This window comes from Oncorhynchus mykiss, chromosome 1 (assembly GCF_057628025.1).
Source record: "Oncorhynchus mykiss isolate SJ-2025 chromosome 1, ASM5762802v1, whole genome shotgun sequence".
In the NCBI taxonomy this organism is placed as follows: domain Eukaryota; kingdom Metazoa; phylum Chordata; class Actinopteri; order Salmoniformes; family Salmonidae; genus Oncorhynchus; species Oncorhynchus mykiss.
The window spans coordinates 72211148-72233696 of NC_143022.1; the positions used below are offsets into that span (position 1 = coordinate 72211148).

The 22549-nt window shown below is 41.4% G+C and overlaps 1 protein-coding gene across 5 annotated transcripts in view; it reads right to left on the bottom strand.

The window, feature by feature from the left end:
* The window catches only part of shtn1 (shootin 1), a 48821-nt gene that overhangs the window by 10855 nt on the left and 15417 nt on the right, over positions 1-22549 (bottom strand). For 4 of the 5 annotated variants that reach the window (XM_090238740.1, XM_090238758.1, XM_021609890.3 and 1 more), the window contains 7 exons: positions 8869-9040; positions 8478-8575; positions 7994-8075; positions 7285-7379; positions 1633-1779; positions 694-847; positions 41-158 (listed from right to left, as the gene is read on the bottom strand). In XM_090238740.1, the coding sequence (XP_090094866.1) occupies positions 41-158; positions 694-847; positions 1633-1779; positions 7285-7379; positions 7994-8075; positions 8478-8575; positions 8869-9040 (866 nt within the window). Of the gene's footprint in view, positions 1-40; positions 159-693; positions 848-1632; positions 1780-4725; positions 6364-7284; positions 7380-7993; positions 8076-8477; positions 8576-8868; positions 9041-22549 lie in introns of those variants that run through there. The other variant, XM_090238767.1, reaches the window with a different exon arrangement.

Genomic DNA, 22549 nt, shown 5'->3' on the forward strand with positions numbered 1-22549 from the left:
AATGTACATTGTAAATGATTCCCATTTGTTCATATCTCACCCGAGAGGGTTGGTGAGAGGGGCTGGTGGTGGAGGAGGGGGTGGCGGGGGCGGAGGTGCAGGGGCTGGAGCAGGCGGAGGGTTAGAAAGGGCCTGGAGCTTCTTCTGCAGCTCCTCTACTGCTCATTAGGACAAATGGACAAGTAGCATCAGCATCCATTCATTAAGGGAGATGTTAAATATATTATATTGCGAACTGAATTGGAATGGAGAATATTAACCCAAAAATGTATTCTGAACTGCTCCATGAAACACTGTTTTTAGTCCATTGCTTTTGTTAACAACTGAAGAATGTTCTGATGTACATCATCATCCATTTAGGAAAGACTCAACATTACAAACACTTGAAATGAATGGAAATGGCTCAGAAAATGGTTAGAGAACTGCAGGTTGAGATGATTAACCTACAAATGCATTATAAAGTGCTCTAATGAAAATGTTTCTTTGCAGTCCATTGCTTTTGCTAACAAATGAAGGGGGTTCTGTGCATTTCTCTACAGTTAAAACCCAAGGTTGGCTTCAGTTGAATACATGTAGAAATCCCATTGTCAAACCATGAGAATAACATTAACCTTTTGACAAAGCCCACTCATTCCCTGCTGGGATCATGTACAGCTACTGTGTGCAGTCCTCCAATTCTGCTGTGCCACTCACCAGTAAACTTGAGATCCTTGGCCTCCACCTTAGCCGTGGAATATCTCTCTTCGTGCTCCCTCTTCTCCTCTGCCAGGAGCTCTAGCTTACGTTGTAACGCCAGCACCTCCTTATGTAGCTCTGAACCCCTGAGCTGCTCCTCAATCCCCTTCATCTGTTACCGCCAAACATGACCCATTCACTCACAATCCTACAAGATATGCTCTGTACCGGGGACATTCTTACTAAATTTGAAGTGAACGTTAGAAAATAAAGAGTATGATTTTACAAGACAAACAATGGTTCTTCACTACAGACAGAAAGATGTTGAGGCAAAAATAGTGATGTGGTGCTGCTTTAAAACACACACACGCACACTGATACAAAACAACGGAACAAATTGTAAGCTGCTCAGAGCCTGCACCACAAAAAGCTCCTGTGGTGATAATTGCTGATAAGTAGCTTTGGATAGGTGCCAGTCCCCCCCAAAATTCTCTGCTCCTCAAATAATGTGTTAATTGATCTTTAAATGGAGGGTATGGCTCACCTCCGCCCTAGACCAGGAGAGATCAGTGATCCCACTCTTTCCTAATTGTTTTCACCCATCCAAATCCTGCTGAGAGTGAATGGTGTCTCTGATACTCCTTATCAGTATGGACACAGAAAGTCACTGCCCAAAGTGCTCCATGTGACCATTGTCATTCAAAAGGACATCTCACAGTTTAATTGATGAGCTAATTGACTTTGTCTTTTTCAGATACACATTCATATTTTTTCCACATGCAAAACTGGAGTAGATTTTTTTCAGATGAGGTCATATTTTGTAATAAAAACAAATGCAATATTTGACTATGAGGGAAAAAACATCTTGGCTGACATTAGATTCTAGACACAATTTTCATCACACTGTGTTGTGTTGTGACGCATTGTGTTGTTGGTGATGTGGTGTTAATGTGTGACCTGTTGTTGGTGCACCAGCCTCTGGCTCTCCAGGGCCTGGGTGAGCCTGGTGACATCAGTGAGGGCTGCCTGCAGGGTATCACTGGGTGATGAGCTCTTTAGGAGAATCTGACTCTGTCTGTTCAGCTTCTTCTGCTCAACCAGCATCTGCATGGGAGGAGGATTTACACAAGGGACAGAAGCTGTCATTAAGTGTTAACAGTGTTGATACATTACAGCATGTGAAATTTGTAACACCTCAAGGGAAAATAAGTATAATCCAGCCTGTTTTAGCAGTAAATTAACCATACCTGTAGTTTTAGTGTAATAAACAAATATTTGACTATACCGATAAAAGCACCTAAGCATGTATAGAAACCAGTGAGGCTATTAAAAACATGTGTTTGCAGAGAGGGGGTATATTGAGGTCTCATTATGCAGCATGCATAGGGTGGTCATTCATTTAGTTACATGTGTTCTCAAAAATGATCTCTGGTGATAACACATAATGAATAGAGTGTTCCTGAATACTGATTAGATTGCAAGGGGGAAGAGTACTAATCTGGACACCATATAGAACATACATGTCATACAATCATGTGGCACTTCTAAGATATCCATGCCACTTCTTAAACACAGCGGCATCACATATTCTAAAAACAGTATACCATTGGATACTGGTGTCCAATGTTACAGCTCAAATTCATAATTCATATGGGGAACGATTCTGACCCGAGTTAACTGTGCGTAAATGGAACGTAATTCCCTTTTTATGCACTTTTCTCTCTATGCGTATTCTGACCTTGAATTTAAGCATGAGAATAGCGTGCTATTCATCCGCTATTCGTTTGGGGTGGAGATGGAATAAATGAAGGTGAGGATGAGGTGTGTGCGTCTTATTCTGAGTTTGGCTTAATTCCATCATAATTCCATCAACTTTACGTGCGAGGAAACCATGAATAAGGTCTCGATAAACCTCTACTTTCTTTTCAGGATGGAAATAACAGCATTCTCCATGCACTGTAATTTATAAATTGATAAGCTATTAATAAGAGCAGGTAAATGAGTAATCCGTTTGGAGAAGGGATTGTAAATACACACAGCAATTGATTTAGATGACCTTTCCTTATAATCCCTGGAGATGATCTGAAACCAGTCATTTGGAAGCAAACTGAAAATCATATCACATGACATGTATCACGCCCCATTTTCCACAGTGAAGTAGGCTATTCAGAATTGTAATTGTGTGCCCTCCTAATTTGCTGAAATAATTGTGTGCTACTGTACCTGCGGAGTTGATGTACTGTACAGTGGGGCAAAAAAGTATTTAGTCAGCCACCAATTGTGCAAGTTCTCCCACTTAAAAAGATGAGAGAGGCCTGTAATTTTCATCATATGTACACTTCAACTATGACAGACAAAATCTGAAAAAAAATCCAGAAAATCACATTGTAGGATTTGTAATTTATTTATTTGCAAATTATGGTGGAAAATAAGTATTTGGTCAATAACAAAAGTTTATCTCAATACTTTGTTAAATACCCTTTCTTGGCAATGACAGAGGTCAAACGTTTTCTGTAAGTCTTCACAAGGTTTTCACACACTGTTGCTGGTATTTTGGCCCATTCCTCCATTCCTCCATGCAGATCTCCTCTAGAGCAGTGATGTTTTGGGGCTGTTGCTGGGCAACACGGACTTTCAACTCCCTCCAAAGATTTTCTATGGGGTTGAGATCTGGAGACTGGCTAGGCCACTCCAGGACCTTGAAATGCTTCTTACGAAGCCACTCCTTTGTTGCCCGGGTGATGTGTTTGGGATCATTGTCATGCTGAAAGACCCAGCCACGTTTCATCTTCAATGCCCTTGCTGATGGAAGGAGGTTTTCACTCAAAATCTCACGATACATGGCCCCATTCATTCTTTCCTTTACACGGATCAGTCGTCCTGGTCCCTTTGCAGAAAAACAGCCCCAAAGCATGATGTTTCCACCCCCATGCTTCACAGTAGGTATGGTGTTCTTTGGATGCAACTCAGCATTCTTTGTCCTCCAAACACGACGAGTTGAGTTTTTACCAAAAAGTTATATTTTGATTTCATCTGACCATATGACATTCTCCCAATCTTCTTCTGGATCATCCAAATGCTCTCTAGCAAACTTCAGACGGGCCTGGACATGTACTGGCTTAAGCAGGGGCACAAGTCTGGCACTGCAGGATTTGAGTCCCTGGGGGCGTAGTGTGTTACTGATGGTAGGCTTTGTTACTTTGGTCCCAGCTCTCTGCAGGTCATTCACTAGGTCCCCCCGTGTGGTTCTGGGATTTTTGCTCACCGTTCTTGTGATCATTTTGACCCCACGGGGTGAGATCTTGCGTGGAGTCCCAGATCGAGGGAGATTATCAGTGGTCTTGTATGTCTTCCATTTCCTAATAATTGCTCCCACAGTTGATTTCTTCAAACCAAGCTGCTTACCTACTGCAGATTCAGTCTTCCCAGCCTGGTGCAGGTCTACCATTTTGTTTCTGGTGTCCTTTGACAGCTCTTTGGTCTTGGCCATAGTAGAATTTGGAGTGTGACTGTTTGAGGTTGTGGACAGGTGTCTTTTATACTGATAACAAGTTCAAACAGGTGCCATTAATACAGGTAACGAGTGGAGGACAGAGGAGCCTCTTAAAGAAGAAGTTACAGGTCTGTGAGAGCCAGAAATCTTGCTTGTTTGTAAGTGACCAAATATTTATTTTCCACCATAATTTGCAAATAAATTCATTAAAAATCCTACAATTAGATTTACTGGATTTTTTTTTCTAATTTTGTCTGTCATAGTTGAAGTGTACCTATGATGAAAATTACAGGCCTCTCTCATCTTTTTAAGTGGGAGAACTTGCACAATTGGTGGCTGACTAAATACTTTTTTGCCCCACTGTATGTGCTTTAGAATGTTTTAATTATATGCCCAGCCCATTCTCAGTTATATTTTACAATTTGTATCATATTAAATATTAGCCACTATCGGGAGCCACCGTAAGTTATACCCACATAATTATAACTGTCACTTTAGTGTTAGTGTTCTTCAATTTGTAGCTTACATTTTGCATCATTCCATTCCATTTCATATACCTTTCTTTCCTCCATCACGTCTGTGAAGTTGTCCCTGCTTTCCTCTGTCACGTCTGTGTAGTTGTCCCTGCTTTTCTCTGTCACGTCTGTGTAGTTGTCCTCCCTTTCCTCTGTCCCGTCTGTGTAGTTGTCCTCCCTTTCCTCTGTCACGTCTGTTTAGTTGTCCCTGCTTTCCTCTGTCACGTCTGTGTAGTTGTCCCTGCTTTCCTCTGTCACGTCTGTGTAGTTGTCCCTGCTTTCCTCTGACGTCTGTGTAGTTGTTCCTACTTTCCTCTGTCACGTCTGTATAGTTGTCCCTGCTTTCCTCTGTCACGTCTGTGTAGTTGTCCCTGCTTTCCTCTGTCACATCTGTGTAGTTGTCCCTGCTTTCCTCTGATGTCTGTGTAGTTGTCCCTGCTTTCCTCTGACGTCTGTGTAGTTGTCCCTGCTTTCCTCTGACGTCTGTGTAGTTGTCCCTGCTTTCCTCTGTCACGTCTGTGTAGTTGTCCCTGCTTTCCTCTGTCACATCTGTGTAGTTGTCCCTGCTTTCCTCTGACGTCTGAGTAGTTGTCCCTGCTTTCCCCTGTCACGTCTGTGTAGTTGTCCCTGCTTTCCTCTGTCACGTCTCTGTAGTTGTCCCTGCTTTCCTCTGTCACGTCTCTGTAGTTGTCCCTGCTTTCCTCTGTCACGTCTGTGCAGTTGTCCCTGCTTTCCTTTGTCACGTCTGTGCAGTTGTCCCTGCTTTCCTCCATCACGTCTGTGTAGTTGTCCCTGCTTTCCTCTGTCACGTCTGTGCAGCTGTCCCTGCTTTCCTTTGTCACGTCTGTATAGTTGTCCCTGCTTTCCTCTGTCACGTCTGTGTAGTTGTTCCTGCTTTCCTCTGTCACGTCTGTGTAGTTGTCCCTGCTTTCCTCTGACGTCTGTGTAGTTGTCCCTGCTTTCCTCTGACGTCTGTGTTGTTGTCTCTGCTTTCCTCTGACGTCTGTGTAGTTGTCCCTGCTTTCCTCTGACGTCTGTGTAGTTGTCCCTGCTTTCCTCTGACGTCTGTGTTGTTGTCTCTGCTTTCCTCTGACGTCGGTGTAGTTGTCCCTGCTTTCCTCTGTCACGTCTGTATAGTTGTCCCTGCTTTCCTCTGACGTCTGTGTAGTTGTCCCTGCTTTCCTCTGTCACGTCTGTATAGTTGTCCCTGCTTTCCTCTGACGTCTGTGTAGTTGTCCCTGCTTTCCTCTGACGTCTGTGTTGTTGTCTCTGCTTTCCTCTGACGTCGGTGTAGTTGTCCCTGCTTTCCTCTGACGTCTGTGTAGTTGTCCCTGCTTTCCTCTGACGTCTGTGTTGTTGTCTCTGCTTTCCTCTGACGTCGGTGTAGTTGTCCCTGCTTTCCTCTGTCACGTCTGTATAGTTGTCCCTGCTTTCCTCTGACGTCTGTGTAGTTGTCCCTGCTTTCCTCTGTCAAGTCTGTATAGTTGTCCCTGCTTTCCTCTGTCACGTCTGTATAGTTGTCTCTGAGGGTCGCTAGCATTAGTGGATCATATTAGGGTAATGTTGTGCAATCATTTGGGACATGTAGCCTATTTGAATCATTATGGGACTCAGACCATACGTAGCAGTTTAAACCTGGAGCACGGTTCACCACGACTGGACCGTTGTCATCACTGTTCCATGATTAGTGAGGATTAGGGGTGATTTATAGGACTATTGTTCAACCTTGTACTGAACTCTAATATGACAACTTTCTGGATGAATCAAACCACTGTATTTTTAAATCATCAATATATTCTGTGCATAAAGGCTCTCCAAACTTAAAAAAAAGAATGATACATACTTTCCTAACCCCCAAATTTGCCTAAATAATGAAAAAATCTACCAGTTGGTACTGAATTGGAGATGAATAAGCATATATTTAGATGGCTTTCTTTCATTGATCCCTATATTCTGAACCCGTTCTCTCCATGTATTCTGTCTACAAAATTCTAATTAAAGATACACCGTATTTATATGGATGTCTAAAGATAAATGTACAGAAAATCCTATTGAATGAAAACTCCACAAGAAAATCTGTTGGGCAGCAACTGGGAGAGTTTTCAGCGGTTTAATTAAATGTATTCAGCGCACGCAAGGGAACCATGCCTGCAAAGCCCATTATGCACCTGTGTAAGGTAAGTCTAAATACCAACTACAGAGAAGTGAGTAGGAAAGGTGTACATTTCCTAAGTCGGAAACAACCCCTTAGCAGATTAACACAGCCACCTTGTCTGATATTAAGACAATGGCCTGATTCCATTGTTAACTTGTTGGGACACAGCCATGATGCATCATATTAGTGTCTAAGTGATGAGTCCGTAGAAAAGTTAATGTTCAGGTGCATGCAAAATGGGATTGGGAACAAGCATATTAATCACTGTTAACCCACTGGGAACACACTGGTTGAATCAATGTTGTTTCCACATAATTTCAATTAAACTACACGTGGAATAGAAGTTGAATTGACATCTGTGCCCAGTGGGAAGGAGACATGTCGAGCTGACAGAAATACCCATCCAAAGCTGCTAAGCCTATTATGGGTGCCTCGAGAGAGCTCACCTCTCGTGCAAATATCTCTGCCTCTGCCCTCAGCTCCTTCTCCAGATCCAGGTTTTCCTGCAGGGCCTCATACTCCTCCACGGCAAACAGCGACACTGGAAGCATTAAATATCTAATCAGAACAAGTAAAACGGTGCAAAAACATCTGCTGACAGAGCACCTGTTTCACCTGCATATGTCATGCATATTTCCATATATCCCTTTTATCTGGTCAGTTGGCCCTAATCTTAACACTGACCTTAACCTTACTCCCAACCCTAACTTTAGTCTTAATCCCTAACCTTAATCTGCAAACTGGTAACCTAAAATATAAATTAAAACTCTTACATTCTGTAATTAGCAGGCAGTAAAAAACGTTATGGAAAACCTTGAAACTCAAGGGGGAGGGGGAATTCACTTTCACAACCAACATGCTCCCTGAAAAGCAAGCCAGCAAACCAGGACCAAATGAATAGTGATTTTGCTTTTTGAGCATTTTCTGTAAGAAATATGCCTCCAGTCACTAAGGATCACCCAGCATTCACGGCATAGTGAGGGGGTACAGGCTTCACTTGACTCTTCTTTCTGTCAAATGTAACCCCACTCAAGGTTACGCTGCACAAAAAGCCACAGAGAGTAGGACACCTTAATTTCCTTGCAGAAAGGTGGACACGGATGTTACGCTCGTCTCTTTGGAGTCAAAATATTGCAGTGGAGAAGACTCTCTGACCTCTGTTATATTTCGCCAAGAGCTTCTTTTGTCGGACTGTCTCAGCAATCAAAACCATATTATCATGTTTTTCCTTCAGCAACTACAGTGAAGAGAGGAAGAGAACAAGGCAGAAGAGAGTTGATTTGATTGTGCTGTTAATTGATTACTCAAATAACTGAATTGCGACACTACTGTTAGAATAGTGTAGATGGAAATCATTCTAGGTTTCAATGTATTCTTTGTCCTAATTGTATGAATGTGCATAGGCCTACACTATGAGAACACAATAAGGACATTAAACATGATGCATCTGTTTCACTAAGAGGATCAACACAGATTTTCAGATTTAAAAAAAAAAGCACAAAAAAAAGCTCTGACAAAGGCCAAGAGGCTGACACGTAAGCTTAAATAAAATAAGTGATACAAGCAAGAGTAGTGTGCAGCTTTTCTTTGAAACTAATAGCAATTTTTAAACAACTCCCAAATCTATATTCAGACTTACTTCTTCTCTGATGTCACTTAGCTCCTCTCTTGTAGCCTCATGATCAATGGTGGCTTGCTTTTTCTCCTCCAGTGTCAACTCAATTTTTTTCTTCAGTTCTGGCCCATGAAAATTTTAAATAAGTACACTCAATCTTGCAATCAATGATCAATCATGTTGTATGTACTAGAGTGTAAAGAATTCCAATAGGGCCAGGTCTATCGGTAAAATAAGTAACAACAAAAGAGATCTCTTCCATTCATCAGGAATGCCATCTAAGACAACCTGTGATAGATCTGAAATATGTGTGTAATATCAGTGTATCAGTGTATGAGCCAAAGCGGTATGGACACTAATTGTAACAGCTGCTGTGGATATGTGGGAAAGGGGACAGCAGGGTGACATTCAGTACCTGTGATGGTGCTCTGGCAGTGGGCTGAGAAGCACTCTTTTTCTACCTGGGTGTCCACACTCTCCTCTTCCTCTTCTTCATCCTCCAGGCCGATCTCAGCAATGGTCTCCGGCCCCAGGTGGGCCAGGTACAACATACTCTTCCTCTTCAAGGAGCAGTTCTGCCGGTTCAACTGGAGAAAGAAAGAGAGAGAGGGAGAGAAACGGATCACCTTATGACCTTATGAAAAACAGATGCAGAAGAGGCTGACTGAACTCTTTCAGAGCTTTCACATAGAGATAACCTGGTGCATTGGATTTACTATAATTGGTATTTTTCTTCTTTTGTCATCAGCATGCAATTATGCAGGTTAGCGCTTTCATCATGAATCTTGTTCTGGAGACAGATCTGCAGAGTGGTTACTAGCTGGTGCAACCACAAAGTCATGACATCTGATTTTAAACCTAACCTTAACCTTAACCCTAACCTTAACCACACTGCTAACCCTAATAACTAACCCTAACCTTAAATTAAAGGGGCAATCTGCAGTTTCTTCTTCCAATTTTTGTATTTTAAATTATATATATATATATATATATACACACACACACACATACAGTTGATGTCAGAAGTTTACATGCACCTTAGCCAAATACATTTAAACTCAGTTTTTCACAATTCCTGACATTTAATCCTAGTAGAAATTCCCTGTCTTAGGTCAGTTAGGATCACAACTTTATTTTAAGAATGTGAAATGTCAGAATAATAGTAGAGAGAATGATTTATTTCAGCTTTTATTTATTTCATCACATTCCCAGTGGGTCAGAAGTTTACATACACACAATTAGTATTTGGTAGCATTGTCTTTAAATTGTTTAACTTGGGTCAAATGTTACAGGTAGCCTTCCACAAGCTTCCCACAATAATTTGGGTGAATATTGGCCCATTCTTCCTGACAGAGCTGGTGTAAAGGATTCTGGTTTCTAGGCCTCCTTGCTCGCACATGCTTTTTCAGTTCTGTCCACAAATTTTCTATAGGATGAGGTCAGGGCTTTGTGATGGCCACTCCAATACCTTGACTTTGTTGTCCTAAGCCATTTTGCCACAACTTTGGAAGTATGCTTGGGGTCATTGTCCATTTGGAAGACCAATTTGCGACCAAGCTATAACTTCCTGACTGATGTCTTGAGATGTTGTTTCAATATATCCACATCATTTTCCAGCCTCATGATGCCATCTTTTTGTAAAGTGCACAAGTCCCTCCTGCAGCAAAGCACCCCCACAACATGATGCTGCCACCCCCAAGCTTCACGGTTGGGATGGTGTTCTTCGGCTTGCAAGCCTCCCCATTTTTTCTCCAAACATAACAATGGTCATTATGGCCAAACAATTATACAGTGGGGCAAAAAAGTATTTAGTCAGCCACCAATTGTGCAAGTTCTCCCACTTAAAAAGATGAGAGAGGCCTGTAATTTTCCTCATAGGTACACTTCAACTATGACAGACAAAATGAGAAAGACAAATTCAGAAAATCACATTGTAGGATTTTTTATGAATTTATTTGCAAATTATGGTGGAAAATAAGTATTTGGTCAATAAGAAAAGTTTATCTCAATACTTTGTTATATACCCTTTGTTGGCAATGACAGAGGTCAAACGTTTTCTGTAAGTCTTCACAAGGTTTTCACACACTGTTGATGGTATTTTGGCCCATTCCTCCATGCAGATCTCCTCTAGAGCAGTTATGTTTTGGGGCTGTTGCTGGACAACATGGACTTTCAACTCCCTCCAAAGATTTTCTATGGGGTTGAGATCTGGAGACTGGCTAGGCCACTCCAGGACCTTGAAATGCATCTTACGAAGCCACTCCTTCGTTGCCCGGGCGGTGTGTTTGAGATCATTGTCATGCTGAAAGACCCAGCCACGCTTCATCTTCAATGCCCTTGCTGATGGAAGGAGGTTTTCACTCAAAATCTCACGATACATGGCCCCATTCTTTCCTTTACACGGATCAGTCATCCTGGTCCCTTTGCAGAAAAACAGCCCCAAAGCATGATGTTTCCACCCCCATGCTTCACAGTAGGTATGGTGTTCTTTGGATGCAACTCAGCATTCTTTGTCCTCCAAACACGACGAGTTGAGTTTTTACCAAAAATTTATATTTTGATTTCATCTGACCATATGACATTCTCCCAATCTTCTTCTGGATCATCCAAATGCTCTCTAGCAAACTTCAGACGGGCCTGGACATGTACTGGCTTAAGCAGGGGGACACGTCTGGCGCTGCAGGATTTGAGTCCCTGGCGGCGTAGTGTGTTACTGATGGTAGGCTTTGTTACTTTGGTCCCAGCTCTCTGCAGGTCATTCACTAGGTCCCCCCGTGTGGTTCTGGGATTTTTGCTCACCGTTCTTGTGATCATTTTGACCCCACGGGGTGAGATCTTGCGTAGAGCCCCAGATCGAGGGAGATTATCAGTGGTCTTGTATGTCTTCCATTTCCTAATAATTGCTCCCACAGTTGATTTCTTCAAACCAAGCTGCTTACCTACTGCAGATTCAGTCTTCCCAGCCTGGTGCAGGTCTACCATTTTGTTTCTGGTGTCCTTTGACAGCTCTTTGGTCTTGGCCATAGTGGAGTTTGGAGTGTGACTGTTTGAGGTTGTGGACAGGTGTCTTTTATACTGATAACAAGTTCAAACAGGTGCCATTAATACAGGTAACGAATGGAGGACAGAGGAGCCTCTTAAAGAAGAAGTTACAGGTCTGTGAGAGCCAGAAATCTTGCTTGTTTGTAGGTGACCAAATACTTATTTTCCACCATCATTTGCAAATAAATTCATTAAAAATCCTACAATGTGATTTTCTGTTTTTTTTTCTCCTCATTTTGTCCGTCATAGTTGAAGTGTACCTATGATGAAAATTACAGGCCTCTCTCATCTTTTTAAGTGGGAGAACTTGCACAATTGGTGGCTGACTAAATACTTTTTTGCCCCACTGTGTCTGTGGGTGTATATATATATAATATATACATACATACATACATACATACATACACACACACACACACACACACACACACACACACACACACACACACACACACACACACACACACACACACACACACACACACACACACACACACACACACACACACACACACACACACACACACACACACAGAGCTTAGATGTACCCCATTAGAAACCCAAATATAAGCTATTTTTACTAATTTGTTGGTAAACAATGTAAATGTAAAAAAAACTATGTACAGCCTCAAAACATGTTTCAAACTATAATTTTGATACCATGGATGGTCAATCCCTGTATCCATAGCTCTGTCCATGAGTTTAGTTACATTTCTCCAGCCACATCCCTCATCTGTTTACCAAATTACTGGTGGAGTTCGTTATTGTTCAGGCTGCAGATTACCCCTTTAAGAACAAAAAAGCCATTTGTTTCCATTCATTTCTACAATATAGCGTCTGCCTCCAAGACAAGACTTATCCCAATAAACATCAACCTGCTGCAATTACAGTCAAACTGTTATAGTTGTATTATAGTAAAGTGTCATGCACAGATAATAGGAAATGTGGCGCAAGATATGTCAGATAAAATTTTGGTCCGATTTCCTCATTCCCCGTCAATCACACTGTGCCTGTAAGTGGCATCGGGGAAGGATGCACAAGCAATAATCAGCCATCTCAATACAAAGAGCCAGGGGAAAGGCCTGATGACAATGTATGTCTGCTTTTAGACACAATCACAGTATTTTATGAAACACATATATTTACAGTACATCCCCCATTCCTATGGCATGCTGGACTTTGTATCCCTTTTCTTTACAAACTCCAAATTTGATCAGTTCAGCCTAAGCCATCCATATTGAACTGGCAGTATGAAACGTTCACATTTTTTGGTTCAATCATCAACACGTCCCTTGTGCCAATTTAGGCATACTACACTAAGTAAAGAATAATGAAGCCTAAGGCAAGACGATGGATGAAAATGACGCACATTTGTTGATGTGATTTCGGACGGAAAGTGTGAGGAGAAAAAGGAGCAGAGCTATAAAAGAGGCATGCATTAATGACATCCTAGTCAATGCAGCAATTCCATCTTCTGATGATGCCCTTTAAAGTGCATATTTTAAAAATGCAATCAACAATACATAACACAGAATCATAGTCTTTGATAATAATCTACTATTGATGAGAGCGAATGTATGAAATTACATACTCAGGCAGGCTTGCAGGAAGGCTATCAGCGGCGCTTCAGAGGTCACGATTACAAAGTCACAGCCCCCTCATCTTCCTTGAGCAAACATCAACACAAAACATCTGATTTGACTGGCGACAAATAGCAGGCTCACGCTATTATTGCTTTTTAATTCAAAATGTTGGAGCGCTTACGATTTTTCTTGAACTTTTTTTCTCTCTGGCTTTCCTTGTGTGCTGTTGGCAGGCAAAATAAGCAGCATTGGGCTCAAGAAAATTAAACACATTTTCACGAGGGTCAATAAAGCTGTCTTTTTACTTGAAACCTAACAAAATACACTACCGGCCAAAATGTTTAGAACACCTACTCATTCAAAGTTTTTTCGTTATTTTTTAAACCTATTTTCTACATTGTAGAATAATAGTAAAGAGAAAATAATGAAGACATCAAAACTATGAAATAACACATATGGAATCTTGTAGTAGCAAAAATGTGTTTGAAGTTACCATTCTAGTTAATAGGCTTAAGTTAGAGTGTACACTTCCTCTTCAATGACACAGCCACCTTGACTGATATTAACGCAATGGCCTGATTCCATTGTTTACTTATTGGGAAACACCTGTGATGCATCATATTAGTGTCTAAGTGATGAGTGAGTAGGAAAACAAGTTCATGATCGGGTGCCTGCAAAATGGGATTGGGATCAAGCATATTAATCACAGTTAACCCACTGGGAACACACTGGTTGAATCAATGTTGTTTCCACGTCATGTTGGGAGGTCAAAATAATGAAAAACAATCAACCAAATCTATTCATTTATAAATGTTGATTATTTCTTAATTACCCTGATGATAAGACAAGACGTGAAAATACATGTTTTTCGCTAACATATGATGGGGGTCCCTGGGTCACAGGTTTTCCTGGGAAGGGGTCCCTGGGCACATTTTTTTAAAGACCCCTGGTCTAAGTCAAGTCTACAACTTCATTCTGATCTGGTCATTAGACTAAAGTGGTGTACACACATCACAAAACCATAGAAGGTAGGAGGTGCCTTAGGAGATCTATTCCAGAGCTACCACACCTGATTTAGTCATCAAGCCCTTGATTAGTGAATCAGGTGAGCTAGTTCAGGGCTACAACAACATTGTGAAACATCTGGGGGTCCCTGAGGAGAGGTTTGAGAAGCACTGGACTGTAAGACTTTTCTGTAAACTGTAAAATACTGTAGAATGAACAGTAAAATACCTTCAATGTCTTTCACATAATAAATTCTGTAGATGGCACTGCATTATGGGCAAAATGCTGAAAAATACTGTTCTAAACTCTAGTTGGAAGCCTCCTGTAAAAATTAGTCTAACATACTGTATTTCTTTACAATAATAACTTATGCTTACTGTAGATTAAAATGTTCCGTTTCAGGCACCAACCTCATGCTGTTGGGTGAGACGCATGAAGCTCAGACTACTTTAGTAAATATCTTCTTGAACCGGCAGTGAAGTGGAATATTTTTAGCAGCTAATAGGTACACTGTAAAAAATATCTTGTTGTTTTTGCAGAATTATACAATAAAACAGCAATGTACCATATTAATTATTTACAGTAAATAGCCGTAAATTGCAATGTATTCTTGGTGATTTTAGGTATAACTGGTAAATGATAAATTAAACTTTGGTTTAAAAATACATTACTCTGGGCCTCCTGGTTAAGGGCGCTGTACTGCAGCGCCAGCTGTGCCATCAGAGTCCCTGGGTTCGCGCCCAGGCTCTGTCGTAACCGACCGCGACCGGGAGGTCCGTGGGGTGACGCACAATTGGCCTAGCGTCGCCCGGGTTAGGGAGGGCTTGGTCGGTAGGGGTGTCCTTGTCTCATCGCGCACCAGCGACTCCTGTGGCGGGCTGGGTGCAGTGTGCGCTAACCAAGGTGGCCAGGTGCACAGTGTTTCCTCCGGCGCATTGGTGCGGCTGGCTTCCGGGTTGGATGTGCGCTGTGTTGGGTTGTGTATCGGAGGACGCATGACTTTCAACTTTCCTCTCTCCCGAGCCCGTACGGGAGTTGTAGCGATGAGACAAGATAGTAGCTACTACAACAATTGGATACCATGAAATTGGGGAGAAAAAGGGGTAAAAAATAAAAAAAAATAAAAAAATACATTACTCTAAAGAAGTACTGTATTTAGAATGGTACAGTAATTCCACCCCACCCTACTGTACCTACTGTATTTGTGGAGTGCCCAAAAACATTTTAGCACTAGCACTATTGTTGTTTCTGGTTCATTAGCATATTTTGTGGGGTGCCTTGTAAGAGGCGGTAATAGTGCCACGACAATTAAAGGGGACATATTGGAGTTGCAGCAAGCCTTTAATGGTTTGCTATATGTCTTTAGTCTTTCACTGAAGCCACTACAAGTTTTGAAGCCTTTGAGAAGTGCAAGTGATATAAAAGTCCAAATATTTATACACGACCGGTCAAAACTTTTAAAAATTGTTAAACAAATCAAAATATATTTTATATTTGAGATTCTTCAAATAGCCACCCTTTGCCTTGATGACAGCTTTGCACACTCTTGGCATTCTCTCAACCAGCTTCACTTGGAATGCTTTTCCAACAGTCTTGAAGGAGTTCCCACATATGCTGAGCACTTGTTGGCTGCTTTTCCTTCACTCTGCTGTACGATTCATCCCAAACATCTCAATTTGGTTCAGTTAGGGGAATTGTGGAGGCCAGGTCATCTGGTGTGGCACTCCATCACTCTCCTTCTAGTCCTTACACAGCTAGGTGGTGTGTTGGGTGATTATCCTGATGAAAAACAAATGAAAGTCCCACTAAACCAAAACCAGATGGGATGGCGTATCGCTGCAGAATGCTGTGGTAGCCATGCTTATTAAGTGTGCCATGAATTCTAAAGAAATCAAAGACTGTGTCACCAGCAAAGCACCCCCACACCATAACACCTCCTCCATGCCTTACGGTGGGAAATACACATGAGGAGATCATCCATTCACCCACACCGCATCTCACAAAGATACAGCGGTTGGAACCAAAAATCTCAGATTTGGACTCCAGAACAAAGGACAAATTTCCACCAGTCTAATGTCCATTGCTCGTGTTTCTTGGCCCAAGCAAGTCTCTTCTTCTTATTGGTGTCCTATACTAGTGGTTTCTTTGCAGAAATTCCTCTCCTCTGAACAGTTGATGTTGAGATGTGTCTGTAACTTGAACTCTGTGAAGCATTTATTTGGTCTGCAATTTCTGAGGCTGGTAACTCTAATGAATGTATCCTCTGCAGCAGAGGTAACTCTGGGTCTTCCATTCCTGTGGTGGTCCTCATGAGAGCCAGTTTCATCATAGCGTTGATGGTTTTTGCGAATGCACTTGAAGAAACTTTCAAAGTTCTTGAAATGTTACGTATTGACTGACCTTCATGTCTTAAAGTAATGATGGACTGTCATTTCTCTTTGTTTAGCACAATTTTTTACGAAATAGGGCTATCTTCTGTATACCGCCCCTACCTTGTCACAACACAATTGATTGGCTCGGCAGAGATTGCCTGGACTGCCATTTCTCTTTGCTTATTTGAGCTGTTCTTGCCATAATATGGACTCGGTATTTTACAAAATAGGGCTATCTTCTGAATACCACCCCTACCTTGTCACAAATGATTGGCTCAAATGCATTAAGGAAAGAAATTCCATAAATGAACTTTTAAGAAGGCACACCTGTTTTTTGAAATGCATTCCGGGTGACTAACTCTTGAAGCTGGTTGAGAGAATGCCAAAGCTGTCATCAAGGCAAAGTGTGGCTATTTTAATAATCTCAAATACAAAATATATTTTGATTTGTTTAACAATTTTTTGGTTACTACATGATTTCATATGAGTTACAGTGGCTTGCGAAAGTATTCAGCCCCATTGGCATTTTTCCATTTTTTTTGCCTTACAACCTGGAATTAAAATTGATTTTGGGGGGGTTTGTATCATTTGATTTACACAACATGCCTACCATTTTGAAGATGCAAAATATTATTTATTGTGAAACAAAGAAGAAATAAGACAAAAAACCTGAAAACTTGAGCGTGCATAACCATTCACCCCCGCAAACTCAATACTTTGTAGAGCCACCTTTTGCAGCAATTACAGCTGCAAGTCTCTTGGGGTATAAGCTTAGCACATCTAGCCACTGGGATTTTGCCCATTCTTCAAGGCAAAACTGCTCCAGCTCCTTCATGTTGGATGGGTTCCGCTGGTGTAGAGCAATCTTTAAGTCATACCACAGATTCTCAATTGGATTGAGGTCTGGGCTTTGACTAGGCCATTCCAAGACATTTAAATGTTTCCCCTTAAACCACTTGAGTGTTGCTTTAGCATTATACTTAGGGTTTTTGCCCTGCTGGAAGGTGAACCCCCATCCCAGTTTCAAATCTCTGGAAGACTGAAACAGGCTTCCCTCAATAATTTCTCTGTATTTTGCGCCATCCATCATTCCTTCAAACATCCCCACAGCATGATGCTGCCACCACTATGCTTCACTGTGGGGATGGTGTTCTCGGAGTGATGAGAGATGTTGGGTTTGCGCCAGACATAGCTTTTCCTTGATGGTAAAAAAGCTCAATTTTAGTCGCATCTGACCAGAGTACCTTCTTCCATATGTTTGGGGAGTCTCCTACATGCCTTTTCGAGAACACCAAACGTGTTTGCTTCTTTTTTTCTTTAAGCATGTATTTTTCTGGCCATACTTCCGTAAAGCCCAGCTCTGTGGAGTGTACGGCTTAATGTGTTCCTATGGACCGATACTCCAATCTCCGCTGTGAAGCTTTGCAGCTCCTTCAGGGTTATCTTTGGTCTCTTTTGTTGCCTCTCTGATTAATGCCCTCCTTGCCTGGTCCGTGAGTTTTGGTGGGCGGCCATCTCTTGGTAGGTTTGTTGTGGTGCCATATTCTTTCCATTTTTTAATAATGGATTTAATGGTGCTTCGTGGGATGTTCAAAGTTTTTGTAACCCAACCATGATTTGTACTTCTCCATAACTTTGTCCCTGACCTGTTTGGAGAGCACCGTGGTCTTCATTGTGCCACTTGCTTAGTGGTGTTGCAGACTCTGGGGCCTTTCAGAACATGTGCATATATATTAAGATCATGTGACACTTAAATAAAGACCACCTGTGTGCAATCTAACTAATTACGTGACTTCTGAAGGTAATTGGTTGCACCAGATCTTATTTAGGGGCTTCAAAGTAAAGGGGGTGAATACATATGCATGCATCACTTTTCCGTAAATATTTTTTTTAATTTTTTTGAAAGAAGTTATTGTTTTTCATTTCACTTCACCAATTTCGACTATTTTGTGTATGTCCATTACAGGAAATCCAAATAAAAATCAATTTAACTTACAGGTTGAAATGCAACAAAATAGGAAAAACATCAAAGGGGATGAATACTTTTGCAAGGCACTGTAAATTTACAGCATTATACTGGCAGAGGAGTTGCCAGCAAATTACTGTAATTATATAATACAGCTGTGTTGGTGTAATGATTACAGTAGGCTCATTCATTTACAGTATAATGCTCTATTGTATAATACAGCACTGTGTTTCTTACTGTAAAACATGTTACAGCATCCCTGTGTGAAGCAAAATTACAGTATTTAGCTGGCAACTATACTATCAGTATAATGCTGTACATTTAGAGGGAAAGGTTTTACAATGTGCTCTAGTTACTTCATGAAAGTAATGCGCAAATACAAGAAAAAGGGAAACCCCATCATTTGACATTTACACCTTTTTCCCTGGACAACAGTACAATATTTCCAAGTGGTTGTTGTCAACAACAATTCATTTGTACCATGTGTTCTACATTCTTTACTATTTTCACACATGTGGTGAATTTTCAAAACTTTTAGTACAAAACTCCAAACTGGTAACACTTGCAGTGCACCAAGTCTTAAATTGTAATCTTTCATTGTGAATTAATTTTGTTTGTAGACATCTTTCACTACACAATCATTGATCCAAAATATAAGTTTTATCACCAAAACACAACATATTGATATCTTCTCAATTTAGTTATTTTAACAACCAGCAAAAACCAATAGCAAAATATTTAAGATACATTTTTCAAAATTGCCCTTTGAATGTAAATTATGAGTACTGTAAATTACAGTATATTACACTTTTTTTCACATTAGGGAATACATTTGCACTACCTATTAAAATTGAATGAAAATCAAGTTACCATCATTTCCATCCCATGTGTGATCAAAGGTGTGATCATGTTTAACAATGTTTAGCAGGCACTAGTTTGCATCAAGCATGCCTTGAGCATTTGGCCATAGGTTCTCACTGAAATCGCAGTAAATATCCTCATTGTTCATGCACCTGGGGAAAAACCTTCTGCAATTGCGAATTCAAGCCTGACATAGGTCTGGATTGAAATAATTGCACTGCTAAATGACTAAAATTTCAATTTAGTACCCCTCTCCATATTTTCAAGCATAGTTATGAATGTATCATGCTTTGGGTATGCTTGTAATCATTAAGGACTGGGCAGTTTTTCAGGATAAAAATAAATACATAGAATGGAGCTAAGCACAGGCAAAATCCTAGAGGAAAACCTGGTTCATTCTGCTTTCTACCAGACACTGAGAGATGTCCTTTCAGCAGGACAATAACCTAAAACACAAGGCCAAATCTACACTGGAGTTGCTTACCAAGAGGACAGTGAATGTTCCTGAGTAGCCGAGTTACAGTTTTGACACAAATCAGATTAAAAATCTATGACAAGACTTGAAAACGGTTGTCTAGCAATGAGCAACAACCAATTTGACTGAGCCTGAAGAATTTTGAAAAGAATAATGGGAAAATATTGTACAATCCAGGTGTGCAAGCCTCTTAAGAGAATTACCCAGAAAGACTCACCTCTGTAATTATTGCCGAAGGTGATTCTAACCTGTATTGTGTGAATATTTACAGTACTAGTCAAAAGTTTGGACACACCTACTCATTCAAAGGTTTTTCTTTATTTTTACTATTTTCTACATCAAAACTTTGAAATAACACATATGGAATCATGTAGTAACCAAAAAAGTGTTTTATATTTTATATTTGAGATTCCACCCTTTGCCTTGATGAGAGCTTTGCACACTCTTTGCAATCTCTCTACCAAGCTTCATGAGGTACTCACCTGGAATGCACTTCAATTAACTGGTGTGGAATTATTTTCCTTCTTAATGCGTTTTAAAAAATCAGTTGTGTTGTGACAAGGTAGGGTGGTATACAGAAGATAGCCCTATTTGGTAAAAAAAACAAGTCCATATTATGGCAAGAACAGCTCAAATAAGAAAAGAGAAATGACAGTACATCGTTATTTTAAGACATGAAGGTCAGTCAATCTGGAAAATGTCAAGAACATTGAAAGTTTCTTCAAGTGCAGTCTCAAAAACCATCAAGAACTATGATGAAACTGGCTCTCATGAGGACAGCCACAGGAAAGGTAGACTCAGACTTATCTCTGCTGCAGAGGATAAGTTCATTAGTTACCAGCCTCAGAAATTGCAGCCAATTAAATCAATTTTAGAATAAGGCTGTAATTTAACAAAATGCGGAAAAAGTAAATGGGTCTGAATACTTTCCGAATGTACAGTACAAAAGTATGTAGCGTACAAAAGTATGTACAGTATGTACTAGTCCCCTTTGTCCCACTCAATATGCCTCAGATACCTCCTTTGTCCCATCTCCCAGACATGCAGTGATCTCACCCAGCATAACTAGTACGTCCAGAGATGCAACCTCTCTTACCGTCACAAAATGCCTGGGTTTACCTCCACTGTACCCACACCCCACCATACCCTGTACATTATGCCCTGGATCTATTCTACCATGCCCAGAAATCTGCTCCATTTATTCTCTGTCCCCAACGCACTCGATGACCAGTTTTGATAGGCTTTAGCCGTACCCTCATCCTACTCCTCCTCTGTTCCTCGGGTGATGTGGAGGTTAACCCATGCCCTGCATGTCCCCAGGCACTCTCATTTGTTGACTTCTGCAACCGAAAAAGCTTTGGTTTCATGCATGTTAACATCAGAAGCATCCTCCCTAAGTGTGTTTACTCACTGCTTTAGCACACTCCGCCAACCTTGATGTCTGAATCCTGGCTTAGGAAGGACACCAAAAATTCTGAGATTTCCATCCCCAACTACAACATTTTCCGTCAAGATAGAACTGCCAAAGGGGGAGGAGTTGCAATCTACTACAGAGATAGCTTGCAAAGTTCTGTCATACTTTCCAGGTCTATGCCCAAAGTTCGAGCTTCTAATTTAAAAAATGAATCTCTCCAGAAATAAGTCTCTCACTGTTGCTGCCTGTTATAGACCCCCCTCAGCTCCCAGCTGTGCCCTGGACACTGTATGTGAATTGATAGCCCCTCATCTATCTTCAGAGTTCATTCTGTTAGGTGACCTAAACTGGGATATGCTTAACACCCCGGCAGTTCTACAATCTAAGCTAGATACCCTCAATCTCACACAAATTATCAAGGAACCCAACCAGGTACAACCCAAAATCTGTAAACATGGGCACCCTCATAGATATTATCCTGACCAACTTGCCCTCCAAATATACCTCTGCTGTTTTCAATCAGGATCTCAGCGATGACTACCTCATTGCCTGCATCCGCTATGGGTCCACGGTCAAATGAACACCCCTCATCACTGTCAAACGCTCCCTAAAACACTTCTGCGAGCAGGCCTTTCTAATTGACCTGGCCTGGGTATCCTGGAAGGATATTGACCTCATCCCATCAGTCGAGGATGCCTGGTCGTTCTTTAAAAGTAATTTCCTCATCATCTTACATAGGCATGCCCCTTTCAAAAAATGTAGAACTAAGAACAGATATAGCCCTTGGTTCCCTCCAGACCGGACTGCTCTCGACCAGCGCAAAAACATCCTGTGGCGGACTGCAATAGCATCGAATAGTCCCCGCGATATGCAACTGTTCAGGGAAGTCAGGAACCAATGCATGCAGTCAATCAGGAAAGCAAAGGTAAGCTTTTTCAAACAGAAATTTGCATCCTGTAGCTCTAACTCCATAAAGTTTTGGGACACTGTAAAGTCCATGGAGAACAAGAGCACCTCCTCCTAGCTGCCCACTGCACTGAGGCTAGGTAACACTGTCACCACCGATAAATCCACGATAATCGAGCATTTCAATAAGCATTTCTCTACGGCTGGCCATGCTTTCCTCCTGGCTACCCCGGCCATCAGCACCGCACCCCCCGCAGCTACTTGCCCAAGGATCCCCAGCTTCTCCTTCACCCAAATCCAGATAGCAGATGTTCTGAAAGAGCTGCAAAACATGGACCAGTACAAATCAGCTGGGCTAGACAATCTGGACCCTCTCTTTCTAAAATTACCCCTCTGTTCAACCTCTCTTTCGTATCCTCCGAGATCTCTAAAGATTGGCAAGCTGCCGCGGTCATCCCCCTCTTCAAAGGGG